At 43.9% G+C, this 24,114-nt stretch overlaps 1 protein-coding gene across 4 annotated transcripts in view; it reads right to left on the bottom strand.

The window, feature by feature from the left end:
* Nucleotides 1-24,114, bottom strand: part of TMCC1 (transmembrane and coiled-coil domain family 1) — an 87,338-nt gene that overhangs the window by 61,427 nt on the left and 1,797 nt on the right. Inside the window, exons 2-5 of one of the 4 annotated variants that reach the window (XM_048315355.1) lie at nt 23,723-23,796; nt 22,101-22,347; nt 5,830-5,886; nt 2,483-2,730 (exon numbers count right to left, since the gene is read on the bottom strand). In XM_048315355.1, the coding sequence (XP_048171312.1) occupies nt 2,483-2,689 (207 nt within the window). In that variant the 5' untranslated portion in view covers nt 2,690-2,730; nt 5,830-5,886; nt 22,101-22,347; nt 23,723-23,796. Of the gene's footprint in view, nt 1-2,482; nt 3,198-5,829; nt 5,887-22,100; nt 22,348-23,722; nt 23,797-24,114 lie in introns of those variants that run through there. The other 3 variants (XM_048315356.1, XM_048315360.1, XM_048315353.1) reach the window with 3 other exon arrangements.

Below are 24,114 nucleotides of genomic sequence, written 5' to 3'. Positions count from 1 at the left end.
CCAGAGGACTCTCAGCCCTGATGACTGAGTTATCTGCCAGATACTTTAAACAAATGGTTTCTATTTCTTAGCTTCATTATGTAATCTAGTCTCAGTGAGGTTAAATGAAATAGGAGAATTTAGGGTTAAAGTTGTGTTAAACAATTTCAGGTATCTCATAACTTAAAGACAGTGTTTAAAGTTTGAATTTACACTGAACTTGAAGTTTACTCTAATGATTTCAGATTTTTCCTGGCTCTTTACTGATTCTCATTTTAAGTGTGTTGTAAGTAACTTTCCAATACAAACTGTTGAAAGAACAGTTAGTTTTTGCAATTTAACAATTCATTAATTTAGTTATAAATTCCAGCAGTGTGGCAGCCTGAATGCTAAGCTGGCTTCTCCAAAGAAAACAATGCTGACATCTGTTATAAGGGTGATTTACCAAATGATTGCATTATGCTTTACTGATTTCACCAAATCACAAACCAAGAAGCTCTGCTAATAATCACATCAGTGATTTAAAATTTATGTGGAGTTGATTTACAAATGCATTACATCTCTACACTGAAAATTCAGTAAAAGCTGCTATATATTACTTAAAGCTGTACAATCATCTGCATTTAACTTGCAAGTTGTCTCCCATTAATTTGCAACTTCGAGTGGCATCAACATCCTTTAAACCTAGTATGTACAGACACATGCCATAGCAAAGACAGTATGTCTCAGACTAAAATAGCAGCAAGATATTAAGTTACTATTGCAAACACACACAGTGCTTTTCATGGAATATCAGACAACATTCTGTCCTTCTCTGTGAAAAAAATCCAACATTTGTATTTTCCAATTTTTACTTTGTGTTTCCTGTGCAAAGTAAGTTAAGTGTAGTTCATGTGATTTTTACAGCTCCCAACATTATGCAGATTGCATAGCAATATGGCAGCAGTCTTAACCTTTCTGGCTCTTGGAGGAGTGAGGGGATAGAGATCCCCGTTTTTGGAAGGTGGCACTGAATAACTCTTCCAATCCTTGTGTGACACTGTGAGGTAGTGCTGTTACCTGCTCTCGGGAAAGAAAATGGGGTACACCACCCAGACTTGGCCAAATTTTCCAGGAAAAGAAAGAATCCAACTGTCCCACCCATCTTTTTTCCTCCTCCTACAGACTACCGGCTAAAAGACAAAAGATAGTAACAGAGAACAGGCACATGCAACATGGTTTCTGTACAAGGGATTGAGACTCACATCTCCCTCTCATTTTAGGTCTTATTCTCCATAGCAGTATTTCCTTGGCCATGTCACTTTAGACCTACAATGTACATTGTTACTGTCACAAGATGGTGCAAATATTAAAAAGCAGCTGGAAATTCACTAAGACTATCAAGGGACAAATAAATACACAAATAAACCTGAAGCTATTTTGAGGTCTCTTTCTGAGGACTCTCAATGGCTTGACTAACTGCAAAGTTAACCAGCCCAGGAGAGTGCATGCTTTTCACAACTACTTTATTACTATCTCTGTTGTTTTAACAGTTGACAAGAAGCAAAAGCTTTGGATACAGCTCCAGGCAGACTCATTCAATGTTTCTTGCAAGAGGAAACAACAAACTTCTTAAAGTATATCCAGCCTTTGTAGACCCCTTTGTTAGTAAGGGCTGTTTTTCAGGGGACTCTCTGAACCAGTGTCCTGAACAAGCTAAAGTTAATTAACTAGAAAGCTAGTCTTTCAAAAACCAAACAAAAACCCCCATCAAACCTCAAGAATGTTTCAACTAAATTGATCTGGGAAAGGGAAGAAATGGTAAGACAAACACTGCGTCGTGATATCATCAATAAGCTGATCTGCACAACTTTGCAAGAGCATGCCACGGAACAGAGACTGTCATTTCAGTGAATTTCCCACACAGGCAGGACAAACTGAAGGAGACAGCAGTGATCCCTTGTCAGCAGAGCAGCCAGGCAGATCTAAACCACATACAGGAAACCCAGCACTGAGGGGTTAGACAGCTGTGCAGGCTGCAGCCCGTGTTCCCGGAGCCTCTCACAGCCTAAAAGGCCAACAGCACCATCCAGTCAAACTGGAATTCTTTGCTTTTATAAAAGACACAATAAAATGAGAGAGGAATTTAAAAAGCCATCTAGGTAAATGCAAGGTTTTGTTGCAGGAACTAGCTAACAGTTCCTAAGGAGGACTACTCTGGCTACTGCTCATCCCATCACTTCTTGTTTGACTGTGGTGTGGTGTGCCGTCCAAACAACCTTATGTGTTTCAAAGTAGCTCTCATTTCACTGATCAAATACATATAAAATCAGCCACCTGCCATGTGAGAAAATGACTAATGCTTGCATCTTTTAAGCTCTTTGCTTCACCACTGAAGAAGCTTTTGAACACAGCACCATTTGAATTTGCTGAAAGAAACCTGCTTTTCAAAACGAGATTTCAAAGGGTTTAAGAAAACATACAAGGAGATGATAAAGATCAAAGGTAAATCTGAGTAACTTACTGCTGCTGCTGCTGTGGCCTCCTCTCCACCTACATAGATAGAAGAAGCAATCTCCATCACAGACAAGTTTGTGGGAGCATCTGTAGTGGATGATGATCTGGGCCGACCCGATTGAATATCCTGAGCAGACCTTCTGTTGATCTGCGGGCTTCCTTTTGGAGCATCTCCCTTGCCCCACCTGCTGTGCAGGCTGGTCCCTCTCTTCATTTTAGGTGGCACTCTGATCTGCTGAAGCACCCGGTTCAGAGCTGTGGGGTGGGTGGAGACACCATCAATTTCAGCACAGACGCTTTGGCTTTCCAAATCCAGGTCAGGCTCCAGCTCAGCCTGAGCTTGCTGGACATCATGTGGAGAAACAGACGACCTCCTGCGCTGATGCTGGAACAGGTGCTTCAAGCCTTGACCAATGACATTAATGTTCTCCAAAGCATTATGCGTTATTTTGGATAATTTTTGCTCTGATTCATGTTGTTTTTTGGTCTCTTGATCTTGGGATTTGCCTCCAGGATCAGGGTCATCACACAACTGTTCAGTGCCAGACGGCTCCATTGATGACACCCAACAGGTCTATTTGACTATTCATACAGAAATAAGTCCCTTCTCTTTAAAAGGCTTGTGTTTATTTTGAAAATGCCAAGATTGCCAGCCAATTAGGTGTGCAATTGCTTCAAGAGTGACTACACATGCAGCAGTGCCACGGTGATCTCATGCTTATCTAATGTTAAACAAAAGAGTAATCATTATTATACAACCATGCAGCAAGTAGTGGGTTAAAAATCCAGTGTGCAAAACATGCTGTTAACAAAATAAAATGTATCAGTCCTCGGAGCACCCCTCCGTGCGGCATTAGTTGCATCTAGGCTGCTTGCAGAAGCTTGTGCGAGACAAGTCACTCTTTGCTGGAGGGGAGAAGCCCAGCACAGACGGTGCAGGAAAGCAAGAAAGGTAAAAAAACTGTTCAAAAGGGGGAGAAGCAAGGAGAAACGAGTGGGGTTTTGTTTATTAAGAACAAGCCCATAATAACATCTAACAGAACATGAGGTTAAATTTCTGAGGAGCATGTTAGGCAGAATTAATTTTGCTCTTTGACAAAGATCTAAGACCCTAACTTAACAGTATTTAATACATGCAAAAAACCAGAACATTTCCAAATAGTGACAAATGGCTTATTACAGCCAGCATCCACTGATGGCACTGAAAACTAGATGTGAAAATCTGTCTTCAAGCAAGAACAGGCAAGTGAAATGCTTTCAATTGGCATACTCTTGTCCATAGCTCTGAGAGGAAACAAGAATGCCTTTTGAAAAGTAGATTAAGCAACGAATCTACAAGGGATCAGCACCAGGTATGTGCAGTTCAGCCTCTGGCACAGGAACTGCACAGCTATTCTTCGAGAGCTCAACCCAAGTCATTCCCTGCGCTCAGGCAAAACTGGGTTGTACAACAGTGCAGCTCAGCACTTGTATAGCAACAACTATGGGAGAAGGTCAGCAAAGATATGGGGAAGGAAAGGAGGAAGGAAGGAATGACACAATAACCGAAAGAGTTTCACATCAGCACCATGAGATCACATGCTCAGAAGCTGACGACTGTTTTTTGCAGGAGAAAACTTTGATTAGGATTCTATAAATACAGAAACCAGCTCACAGAGGTCTACCTCAATCTTGGCAGAAAGTGGTTTGTGCTTTAGAAAAGAATTATTTGTAATGGAGCATATTTAGGATTTGAGAGTGTTCATTTTTATGCTAAAACAGCTGCAGAAACATAATGCATTGAGTTTACAATTGGAGTGCTCTCGATTTTGTGCATCTGAAGCCTGACACAATGGGTTAAACAGATATTTCAAAATGCCTTCCAAACTGCCATCCAAAAATATCAGAAGAGCTGCCTCTCTTTTTTTCAAGTGTCACTGCTATCAGTTGGAGGCAAAAAGAAACTCAGTACTTATAGAAAACAGAACACTGGAATCATGCAGGATTTTATCTCAGTACTTTGAAGATGCTATAAGCATTGAGCCTAAATATACTGGCCAGTTTAATCAGTAACACATTAAATACAAAGTAATAAACTACATCCAATAAAAATATATTACCCACATTCATGCAGCAATTGTGTGGCAGAAGAAAAAAAAGATGTGCAAACATACTTACATACCTAACACTTCCTTAAATGAATTCAAGTGCCTTTATGTCTAGTAGTGTGCTTTGACTTTTGAGCTTGCTCTGTCTTAATCTTTTTTTTTTCCCCCTCAGGTAACAGGTTTTGCTGGAAGTTGGACCACAGGTCTCCACTCAATTTATGTTTTAGGACAAAAATCACAAAACTAGATGCTAATTTTTAACCATCAGACTAAAAGGTTCAGTGAACAAAACTCACCATCTAAAAAAGTAAGAGTCCCAAAATTATTTGGCATATAAAGTACAAACCTGACAGTTGACCCATAACTGCCCTTTCCATTTTAGCTAATTTACTCAGTGTTTATTTTTCAGTCAGGACTCACTGAAGAACTGCAGTTCTTATCTAAGATGACTGGTATACTCTCCAGCCAGGATCTCTTTGATCTCCTGCATGCTCTCTATCCATATTACCACTGTTAATGCTGTTGGTCTTAAAGAACACTACACTTCAGTCTACCTGGAGTTCCATGCATTATCTGCCAGAAAAAATTAACCTGCTTAAATTAACCCTATGGCAATTTACAAACCACCTCGAAACAAATCAGCCCACAGTGAGCTCACAAACAAGGCACAGCCACCCTGTGTATTCCAGGACAGATTTCTGAAATGATATGGCCTCTGAGAGGCTGCTACTGGGAACTTTGTAGTCATCTCCTATTTCTAGTTCCATAAGATGAGTCTGTTATGAGCCTGAAATGAGCTTTGCAAATTACACATCTGGTATGAAGATCCTTACAACTACTTATTTGTTCTAGTATCTACTTTTGGGGAAAAAAAAATACTCAAAAGTGTGAAGAATTGTGAATCTTCAGAATTATTTAGCACACTTAATTGCATTAGGATTCAACTTCTGTGCTCACTTTTGTTTTCTCCCCTTACAACCACCTTTATATTCTGTTTGTGGGAGGAAACAATACTTTACAGCATGAAGTTCAAAACCACACATTTCTCATTTGTACAAGAATATATACTACATCAGGAACAAAATTCACAATTCCATATACAGCCACACTGAGCAGACGTTATAACATTATTGTATCTCAGAACGTTCTAATATCATCCTTCATTTGTGCAATTATTTCCCAGGAGCCCTGGGAAACAAAACAGTTCAAAAGGAAAAACTAGCAAAACCAACGTTAGGTAACAGTGAAAGGATAAACTCGTACTTGCCTCCATCATTTGCCCCTTAGCATGGCTGACCCACAGCAGTCCCTCCACTGAACAGAACTGCAAAAGAAATTGAGTATGAGACACAATTCTGGAAATGGGAGGAAAGATACACAAACAACAAAGTGAGCATTATTTCAAATTCTAAAATTTTTTTTTTAAATAATTGTTTTTCCATTGAAATGGAAGTGCCCCTGGAAGCTGTCCTATTTTAAACTCTTCCAAATAACTGAAGGGATACAAATATAACTGACGTTAAAACTTACAGAGTTAATCAAGAGGTTCTTGTGAAGGAGCATTTTCTCTTGGGGTTTATGGCCACCACCACATGCTAAAAGCACAGGAAGAAGATGCCAGGGCTCCAGCCTGCAAGGTCAGTCTGCACCACACAGATTTTATTTTCTTCTCCTATTTAGTCATTCAATGCTCCCGGGCACAGGTCAAACAGCTGGCTCTTGTTTACCTGGTGTTCACCTCACAGGAGGTAAAAGCTGCGAGCACTCGGACACACCTGCACAGCTCATTGCACGGGGCAGCTGCTGTCCCCCAGTGACTCCAGCCCCTGGCCCTGTCCCCCCGCAGGACACCCCCAAGCCGCAGCATTCCCAGCCACGGCCCTCGCACAGATGAGCGCAGGCAGCTCCAAGTGTGAATCCCACCTGGGCACACCCCCCCTGCCCAAGGACACCCCCCACCCCTGCTCTCTTCAAGGAGGGAACGGAGCATTCCAGGGTGTTTGGATGGTCTGTACAATGTTTCTGCAAACAACCCAAAGGCCAGGTGCTTGCTAGGAGCAATGTGTAAAGTACTGGTCACACATGAGGTGCCACTAACAGAACTTCAGTCAGTCAGTCTTTTTTTTTTAAGTTTTAATGTCATTTTTTTATTTATAATAACTGTAAGAGCTTTTGACAGCAAGGTCTTCAGAGATACGACCTACAGCACTACAGGATCTGCAGATCAACAGCTGCTTTTGGCTCAAACTTGTTCACAGCTGCTGTAGTTCAGAGCCCATGTCCCAGAGTGCCCACAGGTGGGCACCAAGAGGCATTAGCACTAAAACCACCTGTACTGTCCCCCATGTGAATCACAGCCCTCACTGACACACCACCAAAATTCCCACTTTCTTCTGAACTCTGAAAAACTATTGCATGGGGCTAAGCAGAATTCCTTCACTTCCTGGTACTTACAAAGCATAGACATGATCTTGGCTTGAATTTTTTTTGCCAATTCTTCCCACTCTTTTCTTTATCAAATACTTTGTAACATGAACATTTCAAAAAATTTGACAAGTATCAGTCTGAAAAGACTTCGGCCCATTAGATTTTAGTTAGACTTTATTCAAGTGAAAGTTTACTCTAAATTAATCAGTTTAATTAATTCCCTTCAAAACCGCAGTTCTTTGTAAACAAAGTGAACTCTGAAGCTACCATTAAAACACAGTTCAGAGATGACTGATCTGCAGCTGAAGTACTTGTTACAGATACAAACAGTACAGGACTACAGAAATGGGGAAGAAAAACTATTTTCAAGGAAAAGAAATAGGAAAAATTCCGCTTTTTCATAGAATATTTCAAATACCTTTTATTTATGCCATGTTTGAACACCTTGAACCCTTAACAAGGTCAAGTACAATTACCTAAGTAATCCCCACATTTCTTTGATTCCATAAACAGGTCAATTTAACAGCTCATTCTAGAGTTGTCATCACAGTTAGCAGGAATCTTAGGAAGGAGATGCTTCCCACTCATCCTATGTGGTAAAAGAAAAGCATTTTTTAGTTGTTTCAGAACAGGAGTGACTTTTACTAAGAAATAGCCCATCTTAGTTTGAGAAATCCCAGATTATTTTCAGAAACCCATCCCAAAACGGATTCTGTATCCAGGCAAACAGTTTAGCAAGAAAGACTAAAGAAGCAAGTCACACACTGGAAAACCACCTATTATGGGAATTGGGAACCCTAGCAAGTGATTTATATCCAAAGGAGGCTTAAGATATTTTAAAAGCATCATTGCTCAGCAGCGCAAATAAGAAGAGAAAGCTCTGGGTGTTAACAGCTAATCCTATCATAAAAAAGAACTCATGAGAAACCAGAATGGGTGTCAAATTCAAGGGGGCTGTCATCTGGAAAACATTTAAAGAGGAAGACACCAGTAACAGAGTAAGTAATTTGACTCAAGAAAACAATTGAATAATTACGTGACTACCCAATATCTGGAAAAATGTGTTATTTAGACATTATAATAAAACAATTGTCTGAGTGAAAAACTGGGGCCAGAATGGAAGAAGAAGAAATAATTAAATACAAACAACATAGGTAAATGGAAAGAAAACAGAAAACAAATCTATTTTTAATGGAAAAGATACCTAAAGTTTTACACACATAATTCTTCCTCGTTCTCCTCCTCCAAAATTCACCCAAGAAAATATTTTTTTCAATTCAATTGAAGTCCAAAAGAAAAACCAGGAACACAAGATATATAGATACACAAAGACCCTCCCCAAGCCAAGACCAGAAAGGGAGTATGGCTGAAAGAGCTGTTAAAGGAAAAGGCTGGCAGTGTGTTTAGGTATGAATCACATGATTTTTACTATATTCAGGGACAAAAATGGCACTAAGTCTGAGACCATACAAAACATGAAATGTTTCTCCTAAAATCCTCACAAGCCTAAAATAGCTCTACACAGTCCAGGCACTTGTTTGTTAGAGGTGAGTATGTTACAAGGAAAAAGGAGTGGGAGCAGATCCCTGAGGTCATTCAAAAGACATTAAGAATTGTCTTCCTCCTCTCTGGAGCAGGGGTGGGGAGGGAGAGAGAATCACTTTTTCCCATGCCTTCCCATACACATTAACAAATGGCAACTTCAAAGATTTCATCAGCAGAAGATTTTATGCTTTGGCACACCAAAAAGAGTTCACTTCTTCTACCACTGTATCCATTAATGGTTCACATGTGTGTCCTGGGTTGCAGTGTATTCTATTACCATCCCCATCAGCTGTTGAAATCAGGTGGGGCAGTGTTTCCTTGCCTCCTCCCCCCAGACTATCTTTCTGTTAATTGCCCATCATTGTCCTGCCACATGACTCAGAGATAACTCCCTCCGGACTATCTTCTGTTAATGAGCCTAATCAACACTTTGCCTCATGACTCATTACCCCATTGTGAGATGCTCCACCCAGAGGGAGGAACCAAGCATCCCATCGTGGATATAAGCTGAGGCTGAACACCAGAGACACTGGCTTCCCACTGGATTTCCAGAGGGCAGGAGCTACACAGCCACCATTGGACTTCCTGAGGAAGAGCAGACTGTTTTACTACAGGATCACTGCTTCAGAGGACTGCAGCCACCATTCTACCAGACTGCTACCACCACCCTGCCTAACAGGGTGTCAGGTTGTACCTTGACTCTGTCAGTTTGACAGTGTTTTCTTTTACCTTTTTTTTTCTTTTCCCCTTTTCTTTAATTTCCATTAAATTGTTATTCTGACTTGGTGCCTCCCACTGGTTTGTTTTCAAACTAGCACATAATTTGGCGCCCAACGTGGGGCAGCTCTGAGAGAAAGTCAGAATTACAATTTTGTGTTAACGGAAACCTATTCACCATGGTGCTCAGCTTGTCTACATGGGTACTGTATCTTGCTCTCTATATTTTTCCTCACATGGGGAACTACCTGCCTGTAGTATTACTCCTGTTAAAACCAGGGAATGGTATGAGAATTGCTTTAATGGTTTATTATGTCTACAGCATAATAACCTGTGAGGCGATGAATACCATTCGGAGTATATACTCAGTTTTGTTTGGCTGTCCTAGTCTGGGCTCTTATGTCTGGGATCTCCTCAACAATCGCACCCAGCCCCTGGTGGGAGGAGTAGAGAGTGGTTTCTTCCAGCCTTTCAGGCCAGGCACAGCAGTTTTTGAAAATATTGAATTCCCTCTGGATGTCAAAGACGGCATAAACTTGCTGTCAGTTCTGCTTTGTCTTCTCTGTACAGCCTGCACCATGTTCACCATGCTTAGAATCAGAGCTATGGCACAGCATCCTCAGGATGAGGGAGGGAAAAAGAGCAGAACAACAAACACCATGCCTATGCAGACTGACACAGAGGAGAAAGGAACCAAATGCAAAGCAACAGCGTCCATGTCTACGCAGACTGTCACCGAGGAGAAAGAACCCAGATGCAAGACAACAGCGTCCATGTCTACGCAGACTGACACAGAGGAGAAAGAAACCAAATGCAAAACAACAGCGTCCATGTCCACGCAGACTGACACAGAGGAGAAAGAACCCAGACGCAAGACAACAGCGTCCATGTCCACGCAGACTGACACAGAGGAGAAGGGAACCAAAAGCACTGTCAGCGTCCCCATGCAAACCATCACTGAACCAGAACAGCCTAAACCAATTGCAGTTGCCCCCGTGCAGAAGAAGAAATCAAAAAGCAAATCAGTCCGCATAGTGACTGACGAGGATGCAGCAGGATCTTCGCACCCAGCAGAAGAGGCAGAGCCAGAGATCATCACTCGGTCGCTATCCCTGGGTGAGCTGCATGACCTGCGGAGGGAATTCACCCGCCAGACAAACGAGTCTATCCTGACCTGGCTGCTCCGCATCTGGGACGCTGCAGCCAATGACACCATTCTGGACGGAAGTGAGGCCAGGCAACTGGGATCTCTGTCCCGGGATGTGGTCATTGACCAGGGGATCGGGAGAACCCAAGAAACCCTCAGCCTCTGGCGGCGACTGCTTACAAGTGTAAGGGACAGGTACCTTTGTAAAGAAGACCTCCAGGTGCACCAAGGAAAATGGAGCACAATGGAACAAGGTATCCGGTGCCTGAGGGAATTGGCTGTGCTGGAGATCATTTTCTCAGAAGATGAGAGATTTCCTAAGAGCCCAGATGGTGTCCAGTGCACGTCACAGATGTGGTTGAGGTTCGCACGCCTTGGACCAGAGATATACTCCCGTTATCTGGCAACGCTGCAATGGAGGGAAGGCGAGGACAGGGTGGGCGTCTTGGTGAACAAACTGAGGATTTACGAGGACACCGTCACAGCCCCGTTTCGCACCCATGTCTCATCCGTGGAAACAAGTCTTTTGGCTGAGCAAGTCCGGAGCTTGATTGGAGAAGGCCATCAGAAATTGAAAAAGGAACTTAAGGAAGAGATTTACCAGATCTCACCAGAACCAACAAGAGTCTCTGCCATTAGGAGCCGGCGACCCCCAACCAGGGAGAGAGGATACACTCCACGAGGTAACCTCTGGTTTTTCCTTCAGGAACATGGAGAAGACATGAGTAAGTGGGATGGAAAACCCACCTCCTCCTTAGCAGCTCGGGTACGTGAACTAAAAAGAGGGACAACTACCACAAGAAGCGCATCTAGAGTCAATATTGCTCCGGTCTCTCGCACACAGAACTCCAGACGGTACCGGAATGATAATATGACCGATCCTCTTGAAGGGACCTCAGGAACGTGTTCACCGGAAGGGAGCAACATGCAACATGACCAGGAATAGAGGGGCCCTGCCTCTAGCCAGGTAGAGGAAAGGGAGAATCGGGTCTTTTGGACTGTGTGGGTCCGATGGCCTGGCACATCTGACCCACAAAGATACACGGCTTTGGTTGACACCGGTGCTCAATGTACTCTGATGCCATCAAGGTATGTGGGAGCAGAACCCATTTCTATTTCTGGGGTGACAGGAGGATCCCAGCAGCTGACTGTACTGGAAGCTGAAGTGAGTTTAACTGGGAACGAGTGGCAGAAACACCCCATCGTGACTGGCCCGGAGGCCCCGTGCATTCTCGGCATAGACTATCTCAGAAATGGATATTTCAAGGACCCAAAAGGACATCGTTGGGCTTTTGGGATAGCTGCTGTGGAGACAGAAGATATCAGACAACTGAGTACATTGCCTGGCCTCTCAGACGACCCCTCTGCCGTGGGACTGCTAAGAGTTGCAGAACAACAGGTGCCAATCGCCACAGCAACAGTGCACCGCCGGCAATACCGCACCGACAGAGACTCTGTGGTTCCCATCCATGAGATGATTCGCAAACTGGAGAGCCAAGGGGTGGTCAGCAAGGTCCATTCACCTTTCAACAGCCCTATATGGCCAGTGCGTAAGTCCAGTGGAGAATGGAGGCTGACGGTGGACTACCGTGGCCTGAATGAGGTCACGCCACCATTGAGCGCCGCTGTGCCGGACATGTTGGAACTTCAGTACGAGCTGGAGTCCAAAGCAGCGAAGTGGTATGCCACTATTGACATTGCCAATGCCTTCTTCTCCATTCCTTTGGCAGCAGAATGCAGGCCCCAGTTTGCTTTTACCTGGAAGGGTGTGCAATACACCTGGAACCGACTGCCCCAGGGGTGGAAGCACAGTCCCACCATTTGCCACGGACTGATCCAGACTGCATTGGAAAAGGGTGAGGCTCCAGAACATCTGCAATACATCGATGACATCATCGTGTGGGGAAACACAGCAAAGGAAGTGTTTGAGAAAGGAGAGAAAATCATCCAGATTCTCCTGGAAGCTGGCTTTGCCATCAAAAGGAGCAAAGTCAAGGGACCTGCCCAAGAGATCCAGTTCCTGGGAGTAAAGTGGCAAGATGGACGACGTCAGATTCCCACCGAGGTCATCAATAAGATCACTGCGATGTCTCCACCGACCAGCAAGAAGGAAACACAAGCTTTCCTAGGCGCCATAGGTTTCTGGAGGATGCACATTCCCGAGTACAGCCAGATCGTGAGCCCTCTCTACCTGGTTACCCGCAAGAAGAATGATTTCCACTGGGGCCCCGAACAGCAGCAAGCCTTTGCCCAGATCAAGCAGGAAATCGCTCATGCGGTAGCCCTTGGCCCAGTCAGGACAGGACCAGAGGTGAAGAATGTGCTCTACTCTGCAGCCGGGAACAATGGTCTGTCCTGGAGCCTCTGGCAGAAGGTGCCTGGTGAGACTCGTGGCCGACCACTGGGATTCTGGAGCCGAAGCTACCGAGGGTCTGAAGCTAACTACACTCCCACAGAGAAGGAAATCTTGGCAGCCTATGAAGGAGTCCAAGCTGCCTCAGAGGTAATTGGCACTGAAGCACAGTTGCTTCTGGCACCCCGACTACCGGTGCTGGGTTGGATGTTCAAGGGAAAGGTTCCTTCCACGCATCATGCCACCGACACCACATGGAGCAAGTGGATCGCCCTCATCACACAGCGTGCCCGTATTGGAAACCCGAATCGCCCTGGGATTCTAGAAATTATAACAAACTGGCCTGAAGGTGAGACTTTTGGATTATCTTCTGAAGAAGAGGAAGAGCAAGTGACTCGTGCTGAGGAAGCCCCACCATATAATGAGCTACCGGAGACTGAAAGACGTTATGCCCTCTTCACTGATGGTTCCTGCCGAATTGTAGGCGCTAATCGAAAGTGGAAAGCTGCAGTATGGAGCCCCACACGACGAGTTGCACAAGCTACCGAGGGACAAGGTGGATCGAGTCAGGTTGCAGAGCTTAAAGCCGTCCAGCTGGCTTTGGATATTGCTGAACGAGAGAAGTGGCCGAGGCTCTATCTCTACACCGACTCATGGATGGTAGCTAATGCTCTGTGGGGATGGCTGGATCGCTGGAGAAAGGCCAACTGGCAGCGCAGAGGGAAGCCCATCTGGGCCGCTGAGATTTGGCAGGACATCGCCGCCCGAGTAAAGAAGCTGACCGTGAAGGTTCGACACGTGGATGCGCACGTACCCAAGAGTCGGGCTAATGAAGAGCATCGCAACAACGAGCAGGTAGACCGAGCTGCCAAGGTGAAAGTATCACAGGTGGATCTGGACTGGCAGCACAAGGGAGAATTATTCCTAGCTCGTTGGGCCCATGATGCCTCTGGTCATCAGGGGAGAGATGCAACATACCGATGGGCCCGTGACCGAGGGGTGGACCTTACCATGGACAGCATCTCCCAGGTCATCCACAGTTGTGAGACCTGTGCTGCAATCAAACAGGCCAAGCGGGTGAAGCCTCTGTGGTATGGTGGACGATGGTCAAAGTACAGGTATGGTGAAGCCTGGCAAGTTGACTACATCACCCTTCCCCAAACCCGCCAAGGCAAGCACTACGTGTTGACCATGGTTGAAGCAACCACTGGATGGCTGGAGACCTACCCTGTGCCTCATGCTACAGCCCGGAACACCATCCTGGGCCTGGAAAAGCAAGTCCTGTGGAGACATGGCACCCCTGATAGGATCGAGTCAGACAACGGGACTCATTTTAAGAACAGCCTCATCAACACCTGGGCCAGAGAACACGGTATCGAATGGATATATCATATTCCTTATCATGCACCAGCTGCTGGAAAAGTTGAACGCTGCAATGGACTACTTAAAACTACCCTAAAGGCACTTGGTGGGGGGACCTTCAAAAATTGGGAAGTGAACTTAGCGAAGGCCACCTGGATAGTCAATACCCGAGGGTCCATCAATCGAGCTGGTCCTGCCGAGTCTGAACCCTTGCACACAGTGGATGGAGATAGAGTCCCTGCGGTACACCTGAGAGGTATTTTAGGAAAGACTGTTTGGATTAATCCCACCTCAGGCAAAGACAAACCCATCCGTGGGATTGTCTTTGCTCAAGGACCTGGTTGCACTTGGTGGGTAATGCAGAAAGATGGGGAAACCCGTTGTGTACCACAAGGAGACCTAATCTTAGGTGAGAACAGTGTGTAGGTTTCACTGTGTATATATATATATATGTATATATATATATATATATATATATATATATATATATATGTATGTGTGTTTTAGAGTTTAAGAAGGTATTGATTTGGGATAATGTAGATGGTAATAGAATAAGGGGTGGATAATGTCCTGGGTTGCAGTGTATTCTATTACCATCCCCATCAGCTGTTGAAATCAGGTGGGGCAGTGTTTCCTTGCCTCCTCCCCCCAGACTATCTTTCTGTTAATTGCCCATCATTGTCCTGCCACATGACTCAGAGATAACTCCCTCCGGACTATCTTCTGTTAATGAGCCTAATCAACACTTTGCCTCATGACTCGTTACCCCATTGTGAGATGCTCCACCCAGAGGGAGGAACCAAGCATCCCATCGTGGATATAAGCTGAGGCTGAACACCAGAGACACTGGCTTCCCACTGGATTTCCAGAGGGCAGGAGCTACACAGCCACCATTGGACTTCCTGAGGAAGAGCAGACTGTTTTACTACAGGATCACTGCTTCAGAGGACTGCAGCCACCATTCTACCAGACTGCTACCACCACCCTGCCTAACAGGGTGTCAGGTTGTACCTTGACTCTGTCAGTTTGACAGTGTTTTCTTTTACCTTTTTTTTTCTTTTCCCCTTTTCTTTAATTTCCATTAAATTGTTATTCTGACTTGGTGCCTCCCACTGGTTTGTTTTCAAACTAGCACAATGTGCAAGGGCACCATGTTCAGACATACCAGAAAGTGATCTTTCAACATCAGCCTCTTCTCAGATCCACATCCTGTTGAAACAGTTCCTTCCTATAACTTTATATTTAATACTGCTGACCAGCAGAACTAATGTACGCAGTTTATCTTCCTGAAAGCTCAAATATTAATGCTGTAGATAAGAGAAAACTTCACTCAAGTCACAGATGAGCATATACCAAACATTCTCTTAGTGAGTGATAGATCCCTTTCTCCTTTCCATTTCTTCTTAAGAAGCATCTTCCTGAGTATATCCACATCAGAATCAAGTACCTTCAATACCACCTGTGGGCAGCCTCTACATTACTGATGCCCTACAGGAAGTACTGCTTGCTCATTGCAGTGTAACTGGAACCTACTCAAATCACTTTAAAATATTCTTTCCTGGAAAAGGCTACGTATAGGCTGTTTTCCATCAAATTAATAAAAACAGTGCTTCAAGAAAGCTAAATGAATGTTAAAGAAAGATTTAACTAGAGTCTTCTGATTAGTTGACATTGACAATTACATACATCATACACATTTTCTTGAAATTTTTTTTGTGAACATACTTAAAAGTTGGGAGACAACACTAAAAATGCGGTCTGCAGGGATTTTAGAAGAAAAGCAAACTGGACAAATAATTATTATAAAGACAGTCTGCTTTACTAGGCTCAAGAGGAAACCTGCAATTCAAAAACTGTGTGGTCTGCCACAGGAGGGCTGACAGTTGACACTTGCACTTAATTTAGTGGCCTGTTTCAGAAAAGTGACATCCTCACCTACTCTTCTTCAAAACCAAATTGAAGCTAGGCCAAACAGCAGCATTTCTTCAAAAACATCTCTGCTTTTTGCAAAAGGGAAAAAAGTTGCACCCATATTTACATGTTCTACAAACCAGTCAAGTGCATGTTTTGAACTCAGGGCTTCACTGAAGAACACTGAAGGGACATCTCCAGCCACAGTTCAAGCAGGGAACGGAAGCTGTCCTTTCACAATACGAGAAGTACAACAGAAATAGCAATTTAAGGAATTTCCAACCTCTTTTGTCCCCTGGCTCATTTTCAGAACCATAGCATGGCATCCCATTTTAGACTTTGTAAGCACAGATATTTCCAGGGCTGTGATATGAACCAATACAAAAAAATTAACTCATTTGAAAGAAGACAGGACTGAGGGAAGAATCTGACCATAGACCTGGTTATAACATCTTTGGGATAAAGTTGAAGAGAGGAAGTAAACAGACAGGGCACACAATTACTCCAAAATGGTGTTATCAAAAACTTCCTATCTGACACTATGGCCACAACAGCTGCAGAAAACAGGAACTCACATGAGCTTCAGCAAGGACTCATCGTATACAAGTGATTTCACTTCTACAGTTTAAATACTGCATTTTGCAAATAGAGAAACTACCTCCCCTAAAGGAAAAGAGTGAAGAAGTGTTAAGCAAATATTCAAAACAATGGGCCTTCCACAAATAAAAGAATGGATTTAATTCCTTGAAGCATCTCAAGTATTTTTGTGGTCAGTTGCACTCCTGCTACTGACTTCTATTAACATTTGCATTATCTGGATCTGATTCTTTAGTCTCTGGAAAAATGCAACAATACTAGGCCATGGCAAGCATTTTGGCAGGATCTTTTCAGAAGAGGAAGGGGTGGAGGAGAGAGATCAAAGCTGCTCTTATCTCCTCACTGCCTGTCTGCCAAGAGACACTGCCACTTTCTGTGTGTCAAAGCTGACTCAAATGTCAGGAACAAGAGAACCACAAAGTGGAAATACAGGTATTTTCATTCCACTTCCAAGGGAAGACAAAAGGGTATACTACAGCTATTTCTGGCATTAAAGAGAGACTTCTAAGCATACTAGTAATAAAAAAAAAAGAGATGGCCTCTCATTTTAACTCCTAGCAGAATTATCTGTGACAATGCCAGCAGAGAAGCTGGCAGGATTTAGCAACTCTAGTTCTAAAAGAAAGGTTTACTCCAGGCTTGGAGTTGTAAGGAGGTTAAAACAAGTTAAACTAGCAGGCTTGTAAGAAAGATATCATCTACCACCAACCCACACCCCACTCTATGTGTGATTTTAACATGTGCTTTTAGCCCTGAATTTTGGAAAGTATCATATCTACAATGACTTGTGAAAGAAGAAAGTAGAACTAACCTCACACAGAGTGGTAAAATACTCCCCCTGATGACTCAAAACCAGCTCCTTCTACCAGTATTGTTTAAAACGTGACACAAATCTGGCAAGACAGAAATTCCGACCAGAAGTCAATAGTCTTCGCTAATGCACTGACAGTTTATGCTGCTCAACCACTGACAGCTTCATCGTGCTCTTCAGAAGAAAACTCTCCCTCCTGATCCTTCTTCAAGACTGCTAGTCTAGGGAGATTTACTTAAGTGCAACTCTTAAAAAATTATATCAATATAACAGTAGTGGCCTTAATCTGGGCCTGGTTTGTTTACATGGCCTTTTCTAATCAAGCATTAGCACATTCCTCCCTGCAGGACTACAAACAAGATGTTCAGGTTGCCCATCAAACACTGCCTGAAGTCCTTCAGTCAGCACTTGCAGGAGGCTGGGAGCACCTATCAGTAAAAGACTACCCCATCCACACCTCCTTACCTGCTCTCAGTGTTAAAAACCTGCTGTCAGCTGTCAACAGAAATAGGAGACATGCATAAGGTGTTTTTAACTTGACTCCTTACAGCCACTTCTCCCAGTCCCAGGTAGGCTCAAGCAGAGCTTGAGACAAGGAACAATGTAACTGCATTCATATGTACCCTAATGGGTAGGAACAGCATCAGCCTGCCCTGCGTATCTCAGGGACACAGTGTGAGCAGAGCCATGGGCACCTGCTCTGCAGGACACACACAGGCTGCCAGACCTCTTTTCAAGTGCCAAGGAACCAGCCCAGCACAGCCACAACTCCCCATCCTCTCAGAGCAACACCATTTTGAATGGGAGCCATGTTAGCTGTCCATCAGCTGCTACCACACAGACTTGTGAATTCCCTGCTTTGCTCACTTTTTGGACTTCTGCAATAAAAATACTGATGTACGTCTATGGTCCTTTTCTTCTATTAGATCTTACTATGCATTTTAGGGACACATACACAAATTGCACAAACACAGCACAGCAAAGCAGCCACACTCACAAATATGCTGCTCTTCAATATCCACCTCCACATCCAGCTGCACAGAGACAGTAATTTGGTATAAAGAAATTGGGCTTGACTGCTTTGTTGCCAATGGGAATCAAGTAGTCATGCATTTAAAACCTCAGCCAAAATCAGAATGTTTCCTCCCACATTCATGGCAGAGTCCCCATAAAAAAATCCACAAATCTTTACCCAAAGCAGCAAAAAAAGGGAGCAGTCTTATTTGAAATAAGGCTGAATTTCAGCTACCACTGAGAAGGTGCAGGCTTATTAATCAGAGCCAAAACCAAAACCCAAGTCAATGGCTCCTTACAGAGCCATCCTGCAACTTGGGTTTCCCGCAGAAAACCTGTTTGCTTGCTGCAGAGCAACTTTGTAGCTGGTCAGGCCCCCAGCACAGGTACATGGATGGTTACAGAACAGCGGCTACACAGGTCGGGTCCTCCCCAGGTGCAGAGCTTCCTGTTTCCCTTTGTTGAACTTCATGAGGTTCCTGCCTGCCTATTCCTCAAGCCTATCCAGGTGCCTCTGAGTGGCAACACAAACATCAGGTCTGTCAACTTCCCATTTTGCATCACCTACAAAATTCTTCACCTGGCCCTATTAATATGTTATTAATAAAGAGATTGTACAGTATTGGACCCAGTACTTCTCCCACAAACTGGAATTGCACCTGAAGCATTTAAAGGGCTTTGGTCAACCAGAACCAAAACTTTCAGCACAGCAAACCAGCTGAGAACTAAATTGTGCAGCAAAAGCATGACCAGCATGGGAACTGCTCTGCAGGGCAGCAAGCAGCCACTGATACAGCCTCCCACCCCCCTCCACTCTACAAGTCCCCGCTCCTCTTACCACAGGATGCTCTGCACCCCAAGCAGTCAAACTTCTCACAGGTATCCAATGAGAACTAATCAAGTTCTTCAGTTATGGAAAGGCTCACATATCCAGAATATCTTCCTCCACAAAGCATTTAATATAAATCAGTAGAAAACAGAGCTAGAGGCTACCCCAGCTGAAAGCCAACACAGGGAAGGACCACAGCACCATGCACCTTGGAGGGACTGGCTTTCACCAACAGAGCTTTTGCCTTACTAGTCAGTCAGGCATCACTGGCCTGAATGGGCTAAGTTCAATCTTAACAGATTCTGACCCAAAGTCACTCTGTGTTCATTTCTCCCATTTTAACTGCTGTTCAACCTCAGGATCACAGCAAGGACACTCACTACTTCTCACAGACAAGTGACACTACTCCTTATGACCATGACCCACTAAAGCCCATGAGAAACTTGTTCAGCAGGCAATGATTTACAAACCTGGAGTGCTATGGGTGCAGTATCTTCCAGTGACCCCAGAAAAGGCCACAGTCCTTTTGCTCAAAACTAGTATAACTGGGAATCATGAAAAATACATTTATTTGCCCTCAGGATAATCACCATGGCAACCGGCCTCCAGGAAAATAATAGCCAACAGCTTCAGTACAAAGGCCACTATGGGATTCGTTAAGGATACCATCAGCTCACACAAATCCAAAATATACTGAAATTTGCCAAATTTATGCCTGAAGAAACTGTGAGTAGGTATCTGCAAACTTCCTGCCATAACCCATCCCACCAGCTGAATCAATGGCAGTACCATTCATCTCAATACTGCAGTGTCCTTTAACGTTCTTCAAACTTTTTAGACATCCTGTAGGACAGTTTTAATGCAACAATCTCTAATGTACACAATTTCACCTTTCAGACCACTTCTTTACATCAAAAGAAAACTTTATATTATACTCAATTTCCTTGTCACTCCACACTTTAGTATTCACTTTTAGTTATATGAGTTTGAATAATTATACTGCAACACTTACACTTTCCATGAAACTGAATGTTTTACAAAGGTAGATAACTATCTTACAGCTAAGGAAATAAAGACTAATACTCTGCTTAGGGATATACACTCAGGGAGACACAGAATCTATGTATTCTTGCAGGTTTTCAGAGAGTTTGCAGCAATTGTTCTATTTTTACAGAACGGCAGCTTTTTTGGGAAAATCCGCACAATTAATTGACAAGATTACAGAGATCATAACTACAATAAAAAAATGCACCAAGTTGGTTTACAGAGTCCACATCCCTGGTACACTACATAAAGCACCACTAGGGTGGCAGTGGGCAGCTCAGCAAACCACTTCACTCCTGGTGTGTTCCTACAGTTTCCATGAAAGCAGTCTACAGGAAACAAAACCATTTTCTCCCCAATGCTACTTTAGCACACTGCCACAGCCAAATAACACACTGCCCAGGCAGACTGAGAAACACATTTAAAGTGTGCTGCACCAACTTCTGCCCACTCCTAACAGAATCTCACCAAGATGCCAATCCTTGGCCCCAGCTCTGCTTGCAGGCAAATGATGGAGCAAATTCCTTTAGCAAAGGTAAGGGATCCCCTTCCCAACCACAGCACTTCACTGCCTATCCCAGCTCACACTAGCACTGCCAACATGGCCCATTCTGCCTTCCTATTACAGGAAGGCCATCAGGCTGTTTTAAACCATACAGGGAGGTAGGTCAGATCTGTGTCCCTCCAGTATCATCTCAGCCTGAATCACTGGAGCTTATCAATAAAAGCTCATGTGTTATCTGCTAAATGCATCCTGTACAGCAATGTGGCATGGTGAATGATTCAGTCAGGTAGCTACTTTCAGCACAATTAGTTTTCCTTTTTAAACAAAATCCACTAATAAATGTCTTTTCTGGAAGCCAGACAGGTGTGTGTTTGGCTGCCTTTCACTGTTACCCACCGTTAACTGAAGACCACCGATGCCTCAGAATGTTGGCATCTACATCACAGAAGGGATAACCTGTCCAAGTAGCTTACAGAAGGAACAGATGTTATCAGTGCACCCTGGCCTCTTACAAACCCATACAGAGGCAGTTAGCCAACTTCCTCATTCCAGGTTTAGAATATATATGGCCAGCTAAAAGCCTCCAGGAAAATACAACTGTGCATGCTGGTAACTTTCTGTGCTTCGTAAACAGCCAAGGTAGTCCATCTCTTGTTACCTGGGTTGGAACAAACCTCCGCGGCAACAAGGCAAATCCCACCCAGCTCTGCTACTCTTGTACATCACAGGCATACTGTCCTATGAGACTGCTCCTTTCTGGGAGCAGAGACCACTGGGCCAGCACCTGTGCATAGGAAGGCAAGCAAAATGTCCTTTTTTCCTAGCCTTCATTCCAGATGCCTCCCAATTCAAGGCAAGTACTCTGTAATTTCATGTGAGTGCTTTATCTAACCAAATAGAGCAATCACCATGGCCTCCCAGGTGCATTTCAATGACTACTAAATGTCTGTCACATACTTCGAAGAAGAAAATTTCTGCAGACCATGGTGGTATTTAGGAACTGAATGGGTGAGCACTGAATACAACCAAGCTTTTCCCAAAAGAATCTTTTGACTACTCCCACAGCAGGTTCAACCAAGGTCACCCTCCATACAATGCTGGGTAGGTATTCTGGTGCTCCCACAGCCTCACTGTGCACATGTGTATTCTACTGCTAAAACCATGCAAAATGGTGCACAACAGCCTAAATCTAGAAAATGTACACCTAGAGCTCTCTTTGCCCTCATTAGATGGCCTTTCCATTCCATGTGTTCTAAGTCATAGCAGGCATACATACCTCAAAAGTGCTCAGGGTAGCTTGTCTCTTTGCATAGATATGCTCACAGTTGTAATCCAAATGTCATCAACAGAGGTCTAACTTTAAAAAAATTTAGAAGTATAAATTCCACAGGAAACAGGAAAGTCAGGGAAGGGAAGAAGATATGATTTATCAGCTTCTACATTTGCAGACATCTGCAGTCAGTACTGTAGGTCATTTTCAGAGTAAATCCTGGCAACAAAACTTCTTTGTAGAGGAGAAAGACCTGCCAAAATTAACAAGCATAATAAGAAATGCCATTAATACCTGATAAACAATAAAACAGCACATATATTCACAGTCCCCTTCAAAGAAAAGTATTAACTAATTTGAAATACTAGGTTTCTGCTAGCTTTGACGTATTTAAAATCAGAAGCAGCCTCTGAAGTTACCTCATATTCTGACTACTTTAACCTAATAAACTATCTCAAGAAGGGAAATCCTCTAAGCATTCAAATAATGTTTGATCACATGCATGCATGCAACACCATACCACATCACAGACTGCCCTGATTCAGACAAACCCTCCCAGTTCACCAAATGCCTTGATGTTCACTGGGTATTTTCACACAGGAGTGCTCATGTGACCAGTGTCAGACTAAAGAATTAAGCTGCTGTCCAAAACAAGGACCAACACAGAGCATGATGGAAGCCCCAACACAGCATACACATAAGGTACATACTCGGGGGGTTCCTGCATGGCATAAATGTTCAGGAGTGTTGGCAAACTTCTTTGGTTTGGATTTAAGTTAATTAAACATAAACTTTTTTGGGGCAGAGACCTTCTGTTCTGTGTTTGTATTTCACATGGTGTGTCAGATCTAGCTTCCAAATCAAAGTTCTCAATGTTATTTTGATAGAAATGTTTTGTACTTTTGGTACATGAGTAGGATTCTTCTCTGTAAATAACAAGGGTCAACTAGATCTGCATTACCATAAAATGCTTCTGAAAGTATGAAGACATTACATTTTGCAAAAATCCATTTAACTCCACACAATTGCTTGTTTCCTTCTTTCCTTAACACACTTGGCTGGAAGAACAATTTTGAGAATTTGGAGCTTAAATTCAAGCCCAAAGAATCAGCTCATTGTGTTGTGACAATATCCAGGGTCTCAACTGCTTGGAGGAGTTAAGAATTTTAAGTATGTAATCATAGCAGAATAGTCAGTTTCTAGAAGTGCAGACAACGCACGTCTAGCCTGCCACCTTCACATTCCATTTCATTCAGGCATCATCACTCTTCCCAAAGATGCCAGTTTATCCTCTAGGAAACACTGTAACAAGTTCACAGATTTGCTGAGGTTGGAAGGGACCTCTGGATGTCACCTGGGCCACACAGGGCTCATTGCCTACAAACCACTTTAACAAGTCTCACTATTGAGATACTGCCCTGTTCCTGGCCCCAGACAGGTAACACAAGTCCCTGTGAGCTCCAACCCTCACAGAGAGCGCATGACCTCTGTGCCAAGCAGCATCCCGCGTGCCACAGCAAACAGCCTTCACCAGGCCTCAGGGGACACGCAGAGCCAAAACCACTCCCTGTATTTCAGGGGTGAGGAGACTCTAGGTCTGTCAAGAGGCAGCCAACCAGCCAGCTCACCTGAGAAACACCTTGCACTCGGTGAATGCAGGTCCCAAAGCCCAGCTCTCACTGGCAGACAGCCACAGAACCGCCTGAAGAGAACATGCCACACCAGTAAACGCACTGGGGAAGCCAGTGGAGAAGGAAGACTCCTCCCCCAGATCTCTAAGCAAAAATTCCTAGAAACCAAGTCCAAGATATATCACACCAAGTGTTTTTCAATGGCTCAGAAACAATTCTCAGAAAGACCAGAGGAGACACTAACACAAGGTTTGCCTGACTCTAGTGCAGCCACAGTCGCTGGCTCACTGTCAGGCACAGGCCATTCACCCAAGCAGTGGAGGAGCTGACTTGCTAGACACAACCCATTTCATGCAGAATGCACCTCTCTAAATACATGTAAACAAAAT

Source organism: Corvus hawaiiensis, chromosome 11 (genome assembly GCF_020740725.1).
Source record: "Corvus hawaiiensis isolate bCorHaw1 chromosome 11, bCorHaw1.pri.cur, whole genome shotgun sequence".
NCBI classification, from domain to species: Eukaryota; Metazoa; Chordata; class Aves; order Passeriformes; family Corvidae; genus Corvus; species Corvus hawaiiensis.
The sequence above is the reverse complement of the archived record's forward strand: the minus strand, read 5'-3'. Positions and strand labels throughout refer to the sequence as shown.